Below are 13,580 nucleotides of genomic sequence, written 5' to 3' on the forward strand. Positions count from 1 at the left end.
AATATTTCTATACATTCGAGCAGTACGTCACTGACAGCGGAGAGCATGGGTTGGTACCATTGAGATTCACGCAGATAATCAGACTGACCTCTAATTTATCAAATATTTTATTACTTCAGACAGCTGTCGTCGTCTTCTAGTACTTAACTCTGCTGGCACCCTTTGAAGGTTTAATGAACTTACCCACAAACGTTAATCTTTTATTGCTCCCAATTAATCCCGCCACTTAATCCCCACCCCTCCCTGAGAATGATGGTTAAGTGTTGGGTGTCATTTGCATGGAGAATAGCCATAAAAATGACCCGCGAGTACCCTGCAGTACTATAAAACACCACCGCAGGGCTACTGAGCAATGCAAGTCCGGTCTGTGACATTACACTTTCAGTGCTAATGCAAGTCCTTCATCTTTGTGGTTTACTCTGTAGGTCACAGTGCACATAATAAAACAGCATTAAAAGTTCTCACCACTGTGTTGACGTCTTTCTTTTGTTTGGGCAGAACATGTAAAATGACTTGTCTTTGATATTAATTCAAAATGATTAATTATTCATAATAACTTAACATTTTTATTATTGATGTTTTTGTCTTCTGTTTAATTGCAATGCTTACAGTTATTTATTATAAATTACATACATTTATAATATTATAAATATACTATTTTTCAAAGGTTTGGGGTCTTAACAAATATATTTTATTGAGGAATTAAAACTTTTATTAAGCAAGGAAGCATTAAATTGATCAAAAGTGACAGTTAAGACAATGTTACAAACGTTTCTATTACAAATCAATTAAATTCTTTTGAACTTAATCATATTAAGAAGCACAACTGTTTTCAACTAAAAATAATAAGACAAGTTTTTTGAGTACATTTATTGAGTTTAACAGCATATTATAATGACTTTCTGAAGGATCATGTGGCACTGAAGACTAATAATGCTGTAAGTTCAGGAATAAACTATATATTAAAATAGAAAACCAGCCCGTTCTCATCCTTTAGCGTCACATAGAATGCTTTATGACAAAATGGCGCTATACTACGCACATGGTACCCTTTATCGTTTATATAACACGCAAACTCAAGGCGTCATAAATCCTTTAGTGTAATATGAGACTACCCAACCCTAACCCACACATAAACCTACCCATCACAGCGCGTGTTATATAAACGATAAAGGGTATCCAGCCCGTTCTCATCCTTTAACGTCATATAGAACGCTATATGCAAAAACGGCGCTATACTACGCACATGGCACCCTTTATCGTTAATATAACACGCGAACCCAAGACTTTATAAATCCTTTAGCGTGAATATGACACGCACACCCTACCCCACTCCTAAACTTAGCCCTCACAGCGTGTGTTATATTAACGATAACGGGTGCCATGTGCCTAGTATAGCGCCGTTTTGTCATATAGCGTTCTATATGACGTTAAAGGATGAGAATGCGTTGAGAAAACAGTTATTTTATATTGTAATGATATTACAATTAACATAGTGTTTTATACATTTAAAAAAAAAGATCACAAATGAGAGAAACTCTTGCTAGTCAGGTGCAGGTGGTATTACTGAGGACATTCTCAGAGAAAGCATCTGATTGGAGAAAATCTATGTAGTGCAGGATGAGTCGTCAATAATTTAGGTTTGTTTTCTTGAAAGAGAACAACTGCAAATTTTAAAAGCATTCATCTATGTTTAGGAGGATACTAGCAAAGAGATGACTTACAGAGTTTAATCTATGTAATTTTTAATAATAGTGGAACATTTGCAATGTAGCATTATGTGCTTGTTACTGCAAAATTCAATTAGCCTTAAGAATAGCAATCTATCTGTGTATACACTTTTTCACACCCTTTATAGGTGACCATCTGGCGGCATTCAAATGCGGGGCCGCTTAGCTGATCTTTTTACTTTGGCCAGGAAAACTGTCATCTGTGGCACGGAGTGACTGTGATTAGCCAGACCGCAGGCAAACTGGCATGAGAAACTGTGAGTGCAGAAAAAAAAAAAATAAAAATCTCGAGAAGCCTGTAGCCTGGCCCTCCTTCACCTTCACAGATGGATGGCATCTCACAGCCATGTTGAAAACTGACACGTACGGAGCCGCACTCTACAGTCTGTTTCCTAAACCATTTTTATATTTCTAAACTGATGTAGCAATATGCATGAATATTCAAAAGCACTTCCTTACAAGGGTGCATTGCATTCAGAAGGCTGCAGTAGTCTTTATTACTTTTCTCTGTTAGAAAAGCTAATTAAATGCCATTTTCATGCTGTTTCAGGATAAAAGTGAACATCAGTGAAGTGTTTATTTTTTTTGCTAAGCTGTACATCCAGCAAATCAGTGGTAAAGCCTCGCAAATCATTCAAAACAAAAGCAATCAGCACAAACAAGACACATCTGAAGTGTTTTCCTCACTCACAAGATGATCAATTTCTCTTTCTCTAAACATCTAGAGCTGAATCCGAGGCATCATGGTGCCAGCACGACATATTGAAAACCAAAACTAAAAAATACGAAATATCCGGAGTTAAATTTTACTCTGCAGGCAGAATTCAGCCTTGATGCAAAAGTTTCACATAAATGCATTCAATATGAAGTAAGTACAAAGTGTTCATCTGAATTCCTTGAGGACCAGCCTGATGAATGAAACGAGCGAACGTATAGATTTTGTGTTAACTGGTTAAGAGCTATGTGGGGTAAGTGAGAGTTGTCGATAAGTTGGCGTTGCTCTGATTTAATTAACACTGGGTTAGGATCAGTAAAGTCGATTTAAAAGAGACTGATGAACTAACGCTCCCTCTTTTTGTCCCGTATCCATCGGGCTTAAAATTCTCACAGCAACAAAAGAAAATGATACTAAACAAACTGCACCGACTTTAAATCTATTAGGTAATGAAACTCCTCTAAAGACAAAACAAACTCACCCCACTACCTAGTTGTTCTCATAAATCTTTCAGCTCTTCCTGACTGAATGGTGTATTTTAAATACAACAGACCCCTGGGTGTGGAGTTTAGGCTGTAATTATTTCTGTAATGACCCTGCCATCGTCTACACATTAAAAGATAATAGATTTAAATTTATGGAAATCCTAATTAGGTGCATAGAGCCAGAATCAAGCGATCTAAGCACAGGCTCATTAATGATAATCTAATGCAAAGAAAAATAAACAAACCGAGATCTCGAAAAAATAAATACTAAATTTTCCCTAGTAACACCACCTCCCCGATTCGCCTACATGGTTATATTACGAGGACTGTTATTATAGCCGCATCTCATTTCGAAGGCTGCGTCCTCTTGAGGTTGCATTTGAAGGCTGTATCAACTTTTTATAAAGTGCACTAAACTGGTATTAACAATTTTGCAAAGCTTAAATATGTTACAAATTTGTATATCGTCTCTGTATAGAGCACAAACCTAGTAGCTCCAAATCATTACTATTGGTCACTCTTTACTCTTCACTCTTTACTCCTGTCTGTGGGTTTGCAAACATTTTAACAATAAAAACTGATTAAAAAAGAACTTGTGACTAAACCATGTAACTGCACTGGATCCTCAAACTGTCTATAAAACCCCATAACTCCACCCTGCTCAACGTTTAAAACAGACGGACACAGTTTGGACTGCCTCTGCTATATATATACACACACACACCTAAATGATTATTAGGAACACCATACTAATACTGTGTTTGACCCCCTTTCGCCTTCAGAACCACCTTAATTCTACATAGTATGGATTCAACAAGGTGCTGAAAGCATTCTTTAGAAATGTTGGCCCATATTGATAGGATAGCATCTTGCAGTTGATGGAGATTCGTGAGATGCACATCCAGGGCACGAAGCTCCAGTTCCACCACATCCCAGAGATGCTCTATTGGGTTGAGATCTGGTGACTGTGGGGGCCATTTTAGTACAGTGAACTCATTGTCATGTCCAAGAAACCAATTTGAAATGATTCAAGCTTTGTGACATGTTGCATATACGAATAAATATACGAATATGTATATTTATTACATTTCATATATACATTTTATTATAGTAATAATACATAGAATACAATTTTCATAAAACAGGTTTGTAGAGTGTAAAAACCATTGTCCCTATGGAGAGTCCCTGTGTGTATGTGTGCATATGTGGAATAATCTCTTACGGGCATGCAACTCCCTGTTTTAATTTCCAGTGCCACAAATTAGATTTATCATTCCAGTGAGAATGACGTCAGACATTTCTGCACTGGTAATTTATTTAACCTGCCGGGTTAAGAGCAAAGAGACAGACAGAAAAAGAGTGATTTTGAAGTGTTTATATAATTAAATTAAATGTATGACTATGTGCAACATTTCAAATATTTAACAAAATGTGGTTGCTGATCTTACTCTTATGAAAATTTTGACCTTCTGTTATTAGCATTCAAAAGTCAAGAATATGACAATATTTTTGTTGTTTTTTGCGCACAAAAAGTGTTGATAAAGTTAAGATTGAGTCACTGTAGTCACTCTGACTATTTTAATGATGTCTTTAATAACTTTGAGGACAGCAAGTTTCAATTCCTCAAGAAGCCTATGGACTAGTATGCAGGAGTGATCCAGCTCTCAGATTTCATCAAAAAATATCTTAATTTGTGTTCCGAAGATGAACGAAGGTCTTACGGGGTTGGAACAACATGAGGGTGAGCAAATACTGACAGCATTTTCATTTTTGGCTGAACTACACTCTAAGAAATAAACCGTAAATTTTACTGTAAAAAAAGAAAACGGCAGCTGTGGTTGCCAGAACTTTACCGTTAAAAGTACGGTAGGAACGTTAATGGTTTTACAGACTTAACTTAAAATTTACAATAATAAACCGTATTTTAGCTTCTGATAAAATGTTAATTTACCAACTTATTGACATATTGATATCTGTTTTAGACCATTTTTAGACCATTCACACAAACATTAAACACCATCATGGTAACACACATGAAATTAAAAAAAAAAATTCAATAAACATTAATTTAACAACATTAAATGTAACATAAAACCCTAATGTACATGATTAAAAAAACAAACAAAGAAAAAAAACAATAAAATTATGAGGAACCATAGTTATTTAAAAAAAAAAATACATAAAATGTGAAGTGTGACACAGGGAATTGTGGAAATGTCAATTTACTGTTTTTCACGGTAAATTATACAATGATTTGTTCTTTTTCACTTTAAAAAACTGTAAATTTAACAGTATTTTCCTGTAAAATTATATCACGGTTATTTACCGTGTAAAGTACGGAAACTTTCTGTTAACCAATTAACAGTTTTGCACTGTAGCATTTTTACAGTATTTTACCGTTAAAATCACAGTTATTTTTTACAGACAGTGTAACCCTTTAACCTTTAAGAGAAAACTTCCTGCATTCAAAAAAGAAAGAAAAAGTATTTACTCTACCTTTTTGCAAACGAGAACGGCAAACGAATTTGCAAACGAGAATGTTTTGTCAGGTTTAGCTCACTGCTGGGTACAAATTTGTCCCCAAAATAAGCTTAAGTAGGCACACACACACAGCAGAAGTCTGAGCACCATGAAACCGTGTTGAAGTCTTGTGAGTATTCATTACACACAGCATGAAATAGTGTGTTTTGCAGCAACATTAGACACAAACAGATTTGTTCTTTTTGAGTGTTTTTTTTTTTTGTAGCTTAAGAATGTGATGTATTTAGACGTTTTCATTTGAAGAATGCTGCTCAAATAATACCATTCCTATCCAAAACTAAGCAATGCTCCCAGAAATTCATGCCTTTGTTAGTATTATTCTTAAACTACACAGCATATTCAACTGAGAAGAAGTTTGAAAGCCACAACTTGTTTGTTGTTATGTTATTGTGAGGATGATTACAGTGTTTGATGCACCGCAAGAGTGACATGCATAAATGTGTGTACTCACTGAATGGAGTTCTCGATGCGGGAGATGGTGAGGAAGGCAGCCAGATTTGCTGTGTAGGAGGAGATGACAATCAGAGCAAAAAGCCACCAAACCCCCATCATCATCCTTGTAGCCAAAGTCGTGTAGGGCACCTCACCACCTGTAGAGAGAACAGCAAAAAAAGAAAACAGAAAAGGCTGATGACTGTGCTGTCTTGGAAACTAGATGTGTACACTTTTGAAATTAATTTCTCTTTTTAGAAAATATACATATCATATTTCGCTCTTTATAAATTACACAACCTTTGTTCCCTTTCACGTTCGAATAGTTGTCTGATTGGGATCACGCTTAGGGAGCATGTCATCTTTGAGTATTGTTAAAATGAACCAATGCACATTGGCATGCGAGAATTGCATCACACGCTCCGCCCTGCAGCACAGGTATAAATACGGAAGTGGATGCACAAAACAGTTGTTTATCGCTTCGGAGCCGATCGGTGTTGATGTCTCTGAAGAGTGTTGTTCTTTACAATGAGCGAGTGTGTCGGTGCTCTTCTGAAAGACACTGAGGATTACAGTAAGGGGTAATCTGCCCGGCTCACTCACTCCTCTTTTGCATCGCAGCCGGTGGATCTCCCTGATGAGCGCCCTGGTCCCTTTGTAGTGGACCGACCAGTCATTTTGTTCGGGGTCTCTTCGGAGGGCAGGGTGTCCATTGCAGAATCAAAGGGTGAGCTGGGATCTGGAGATGATTTTCCCTCTGGGAAAGTAGCGTTGCCCGAGCCGGATCCATGCCATCTCTGGCTCAACATGGCAAACATGAGTAATGCAAACAAAGTTTGGGTCTTGGACTCCCCCATTTCACAGGTTGATTTGTTCGGCGACATGGTAGAGAACTTTGCCCAACAGTTCTCTACCGCCCAGAAGCAGACAGAGGCCATCCGGGCACATCCTGTCCAGACGGCCCGCTGTTGCCTCCACCCATCCTCCGCCTATTCGTCCATAGCTGGGTCTTCGGGAAAAAATGGGAAAAGAGTAAACTTGCCTACGGCCTGAGGATCTCTTTTCTGGTATGGAGATGAACTCGGTCCAACACTTCTCTCAGGAGGAACATGTCTGGTCGATGCCAAGTGAGAAAGGGTCCAACTTTCAAAGTCTCCTGGGGCATATGGTAGACGTAGCCACAATAGCACAGCTTCCTCCATATGAAGACTTTCTTTGGTTGGTATTATTTATAGATCTGTGTGTCTGTTTATTAAGCAATGATTATTTATTTTATTTACTGACTTTAATGCTGCCAAAAATGCTGAGACCTCAGGTTCAATCTAAAAGCATTACATAATAAATAGAACAACATTTTATGTTTAAAAATGAAAACTTAATTCAAGACATATTCTCTAATTTTATATGTCTGGATATTGAATTCATTAAATATGAATATATTAATATATATGCTGTGCTAATATATATTATCTTGTTTGTAGAAGTAGACTACTACATTGCTATTTAAAGCTACACTGTGTGATTTTTACCCCCATCTAGCGGTGAAAAGGTATATGACCATCCAGTGAATATTAGTTTCTCTTCCTCTCAATTCTGATTTAGTTTGAACTCCTACGGTGGCCAATGTAGTCCAAGATTAACATGCCTTCCAGTTTGACCTCGTCCATGAGTGTTAACTCAAACGTAAACGCGAAAGGTGGAGCTTGAATTAACGGGTATGTCCCTCTTTGGCTAATGTACTTTCAAGATGGAGGGGCAACATGGCGACCGACATTAGAACCCCTTACTCGTATGTATTTTCAACGGCATATTATACACTCACGAGGATACTTTATTACTTGAACAAAGTAAATACACATTAATGAGCACATATACTTTTGAAAGAACTATGTGTTTTAGCTAAGAATAAACGAGTTACACAGTGTAAGTTTATATTTAGATGTGTACATATAATGTATGTTTAGATACATTTAAATGTCATTGCATTTATTTGAGTGAGAATGTTATGACCTGCCCCAATGTCATGTTCGCCCCCACTCATTTGTAATGTAAAATGTGTTTCTTATCTTCCTGTATATGCTTTGAACAAAAAAACTTCATCTTTAGTATAGTGCAGTACTCCGACAGACTGGAAACAAATGGATTCATCCGGTGTGGGTGTGCAGGATTCAAACAACTGAGACTTAACTGATAAAAATAAATAACATAAAACTCAGTATGAGACTCACAAAAAAGGGCCACCAATTGTAATGTCAAATCTACATTTCCCCAGTCACCACAGTCAGAGCAAAAACACGTCTGTTTATTTTGCATTCAGATCCCTGCTAATTCAACAGTCAGAGATGACAGCGGCTCCTCTAAAAGTACCACACACCACAATAATGATAGATCTGCACAATACAAGGCTCGCAGCAACAGTGAAATCCGTTAAAAATTAGTCCCATCTATCCTCGTGGCTTCCCGTATCATTCCAGCCTTGCGTTGTAAGTGCCAAGCATTTCAGCACTCAATAAGGTATCTGACAATTCTGTTTCTGTAGGGGGTCCACTGAGATGAGCTGTCTTATTAAAGAAAGTTTTTAGATGACTCAGTCACATACATATGCAGGCTGTGTACTCTCTGCTCCACGCAAACTTTGTGCAATTTTAATTTCAGCAAACAAGTCCATGATGGAAAAGTTGGCTTACACATTTCTTATAATCATCTTTCTTAGGTTAGTAGACTTTAAGGTTAGGGATATTTAAATGGCACTTCTTCCTTCATCTGCTATGTAAACCGCAGAGATTTTGAACTTCAGTTTAAGCAAATGTCAGAGAATACTCGACCAGCTCCTTCATCTGACTGAATGAAACGGGCAGTAATTCTATAAGAATGAATTCTATTAGAATAAACTATTGTTTATTTGCACCTTATTCACAAATTAATTAACAGGTTTTTATTTTATTTTTTATAAATTATGTTCAATGCCATCACATTTACTAATCTTAATGGATTAATATTAGTATAAATAATCATATATAATAAACACATACACACGCACACGCACACACACACACACACACACGCACACACACACACACACACACACACACACACACACATATATATATATGAAGAATTCAGATGCAAAAGCCTCTAAGTGCCATTTGAAATTTTCTTCTAGAATGATCATTTTTATCAAGCTTGTATATTTAAGTTCAGTAATTTCACTTAAATTGCAATAAAAATTACCTATTAATTGTGATTTAAGTGAAATTACTGAACTTAAATATACAAGCTTGATAAAAATTGTCATTCTAGAAGAAAATTTCAAATGGCACTTAGAGGCTTTTTCATCTGAACTCTTCATATATAATACATTTTATTTGTTAAAACTTTTACATTCCTAAAATCTGTGCATATTTAAATACTTAAACATTGTCCAAATATATGAAAATGTACGTGTTAACGGCAGTATGAATACTAATAAAATATATTTTATTGATCAGCCCTTTCAAGCAAATCACGCACCAAAAATAAATAGCAATAATAATAATAATAATAATAATAATAATAATAATTAAAGATGACAAGTTCACATAAACCTTATATTTCCACATAAACATATTATATTTTCAGAAAGATAAAACTTGCATGTTCTGTTCAGTTTCTAAATGAAACAAGGCTGAAATTTTGACTAATTATCTTCATACCCAAGCACATCTGTGACATGAAAAATAATCACACCAACAAAACCAACATCTGTAAGAGTTCTTGGTGAGAACATTTGTTCGAAATCAAGGCAATCGACTAAAAAGCTAATTTCCATATTCAACAGTGCTTCAAAAATATTGTTTTGTACACAACAAACTGGATGGTAGTGTAATTAAATATAAATTCTAGTGAAGATAGGTATGGCAAAGGTATGCTCCTATCCTAACAACAAGCAGGATAAATGAAGAATATATATATATATATATATATATATTGTATACACACACTACTGTTTAAAGAAAAAAAAAAAAAAAAAAAAAAAAAAAACAGAGGGCCCAAGACTGATGCAGCAACTCTGGTCTGGAGCCTGCTAAAGCAAATGGATGCGAAAAATAATGAGTCTGAGACTAGATTGAACACAGCTACAGGAGGCCAGCATTACAGGAGGCCACAATTACCGCTTATGGGAATCCTACAGTCATGATAAATATAAAAATAAGGATCTAAGGTTATAAAGAGTCCAATCTCACACTTGCATGGATATGTGAGAAATGCTAAGCTGCAAAAAGGGAAATGCAAAAGTGTCAAAATACAGTGCTGTTGAGGATTAATCAGAACGTTCTATGCTAAAATTATTCTCTGAGCTGAAGCGAGCTGAGAAAGTCGACTACAACCATCCTCCTGAAAGATTATGTGCTGGTGTGTGGAGATACAACTACAAAAAACGTGTTTCTGTGCACAATGCAGCATAGGAGAGAATGAATATATGGCGATTTCAACGCATTCTCATCCTTTAACGTCATATAGAACACTATATGACAAAACGGCGCTATACTACGCACATGGCACCCGTTATCGTTAATATAACACGCGCTGTGAGGGCTAAGTTTAGGTGTGGGGTAGGGTGTGCGTGTCATATTCACGCTAAAGGATTTATAACGTCGTGTTATATTAACGATAAAGGGTGCCATGTGCGTAGTATAGCGCCGTTTTTGCATATAGTGTTCTATATGACGTTAAAGGATGAGAACGGGCTCGACGATTTACAATACAAAAACTACATTTTTGGGGGGGACTCTGAGGGGTGCAAAAACAGAGGAAAACCGCATGCTGTATTCTCTTTCCAGAAACTGTGACGCTTGACTGTTTTTGCAAATCAAAAAAACTGCCTAAACAGTCAATTTCATGTTGCCCCTGAATAAATACAAAACTAATAATAATAAATCACACCCCAAAAGCAAGCAATGTGACAAGAATGATTAAATGGCATAATCACTGAGGCTGTCACTGCAAGTTCAGAACAGAACAGAACAACTGCTTGAGCCATGACTTCTGTACTCTCATTATATTAACAAAGCTGGCTTTGCTTCAGAATAAACCTCTTAGTTACCATGTCAACTTGTTGATCACTGCGTTCTCAATTTCTCAGGTTAAGTTGAAGTGTGTATTGGATGTTGGATCTAAATGTATGTATGCAACAAAATAATAGCAAATTGCATTTTATCTAGAATGTCATGTGATGTTTATTCAAAACCCATTTTTATGTGTGACTGCAAATAGAAGTTAAACTTAAAAAGTTTGTGAATCAGATGATGATTTGGACTAGTTAGTCACTGGTTATAATCTACAGTATAAATTAAAATAAATCAAACCAAGTCTAATTTAAACAGCTTTGAATAGCCATTGCATTCATGTTCACGAAGACAATTTTGACGCAGGGAAAGCAGTAAATTAAACCTACAGTAAATTAAAAACAGAAGTATTTGCCACTGTGCTAATCTTAATTATTAGTTTGATAAATTGTGAAGCCCGAATCCAAAAGAAAGAGTTGACTCGTATGCAACTGACTTATATATAAATACAATGCTTCAAATACCAGATACATTGGTTGTGGTTGCTTATAAAAGATTGCCACAACAAGATATGATATAAAAAACCATTGCAATTTTTTCACAATACGTTTGTATAAAAGCTGTACTGTATAAGTAGTTTATGAGGGTTCATGAGTTGATGAAATGCTAATACATTAAATCAAAAAACTTAAAATTAAAATAATTTAAAAAAAATGAAAGAAAAAAATAACACTCAAAAAGTTTAAATATTTTATCTGCATGTCACATGACCATTAACCGACATCCTAACCGTGAACGTGAATGCTTTGTTAAATTATTGAAATGTTAACTTAAAATTTCAGGGGGTAAAATATCAAGTAAATATTTTAGGTCAAAAGGGTTTGGCTGACAAAAGCTTAGGAATCCTTGACATTGGCCATGCTGAAAACCCCCCCGTTGCCCTTCACCCAGGCTCAGTCCTGCACTGGTAATGATCTGTGATGAAATGTGACCGGCAGTAAGCAGACTACTGTTATCAGATATGACTGGCAGTGAGTAAAGAATCGTGGAATGTCAGTGCTTTGGCGCGTGCTGATTGCAATGCCATTCTCTGTGGCTGCAGGATGTTGATCTTTAGAAAATGAGCAGGACGGTAATGTAGCTTTTATCTGCACACCCAGCAACTGGGGTTCAAAGCCGCCCTGCCACGCACATCAAATCAGCAAGCCCCGTTTCCAGCAGGTTCCTCACTGCTTGCTTTTGATTCAGCAGCAGGCCAGGGGCTACACACTCCTCGCAACCCCTCGCTGTGAGCTAACACATACTGAGACAGAAACAGACAGAATGCGTGTATGAGGGAGACAAAAGCTTTTAAAGCAGGAATGTGTTTCTCGTTTGTGTCTGAGATGTTTGTGCATAAAAGAAAGTAATACTTTCACTGTTCTTACGTTGTAATATTCAAAAAATAACTGCATAAAATCCGTTATTCAATAGCTATTTGCAAGAAAATGTCATATGTTCAATGTAGATGTTTAAAGGGTCAAATAACATTTGTGTGTTGTGTGTTTCCCAGTAGCTGGATCTGAGCAACCAGGACTCTCCGAAATTAAGTGGATTCCGAAGTGGCACAAGCTGCCATGAAACAGTGAAGTGCCCTTCATGGCTGATAGGAGCTTTGTAGATATATCCGAGGATGAGTATATACACATCTTGTCAACACATTCTACTAGAGAGGCTGAAGAAGGCCAAGAATATCAGAAGGCTTCTTTCCAAACATCTTGAATGAAGGGATACGAAACAATTGCCTGCTGACTATACTCCTTAACACTAAATGATAGTATCAATACGTTATGATAACGGTAGCAATATAAATGGATTTAAATCATTGCATGATTTAATGATTCCATGTGTATTATTCCACGTAAAAACGTAAAAATGCTTCTGGACTTATAGTAAAACTGAAACTATTAAAAATTATTTTCAGTCATAAAAATAAGGTTTATGTTTACTAAAGTTAACTAACTGTATGCTAACCAATGGAACTGTATAGGAAAGTGTTACCCTTTTTTTGGGAAAAGCAACAGGCAATATAAATAGCTAACTCATAGAATACTGTATGTAAACACACACACTCTGCAACATGACACGACTTTTGCGTAAACATACACGCCACTTTCAAGTCAAGTGGCGTGTTATCTATATGCATTTTGAGCTATATACATGTATCGGCGTATATGCATGTAAGTCTACGCCATTAATGTCCGAGTGATGGGTTTTGTGGCATTTTCATTATACATTAACACCTTTCCCAACTGTATTAAGCACAATAACCAGTGATTCCCCTCAAGTGGGAAAAATGCATTTTTCTTGTCCGTACAAACTCTCAATATGTATCATGTTTATTAATTCTGACGTCCGAGTCCACGTGGGTTTAGACAAATCGTACGAATTAGTACGAGTGAGGTCGTACGAATTAGTACAAATTAGACACTTTTTAATCATGCGTCAAATTTGTACGAATTGGTCATGAGATAGTGTTGCATATACCGTACAAGGAATAGTTCACTGAAAAATTCTAATTATGTCATCATTTACTCACCCTCAAGTTGTTTCAAAACTGTATGAATGTCTTTCTTCTGCTGAACATAAAAGA

The 13,580-nt window shown here is 36.3% G+C and overlaps 1 protein-coding gene across 5 annotated transcripts in view; it reads right to left on the bottom strand.

Annotated features, from left to right (window-relative positions):
• Nucleotides 1-13,580, bottom strand: part of grid2 (glutamate receptor, ionotropic, delta 2) — a 427,585-nt gene that overhangs the window by 52,719 nt on the left and 361,286 nt on the right. For all 5 annotated transcript variants that reach the window (XR_005623733.2, XR_005623736.2, XM_039679482.2 and 2 more), the window contains exon 12: nt 5,923-6,061. Coding sequence is in view for 3 of the 5 variants with exons in the window: in XM_039679482.2 (XP_039535416.1) it covers nt 5,923-6,061 (139 nt within the window). In the remaining 2 variants the exon portion in view is untranslated. The remainder of the gene's footprint in view (nt 1-5,922; nt 6,062-13,580) is intronic.

This window comes from Pimephales promelas, chromosome 14 (assembly GCF_988280905.1).
Source record: "Pimephales promelas chromosome 14, fPimPro1.hap1.1, whole genome shotgun sequence".
Lineage (NCBI taxonomy): Eukaryota > Metazoa > Chordata > Actinopteri > Cypriniformes > Leuciscidae > Pimephales > Pimephales promelas.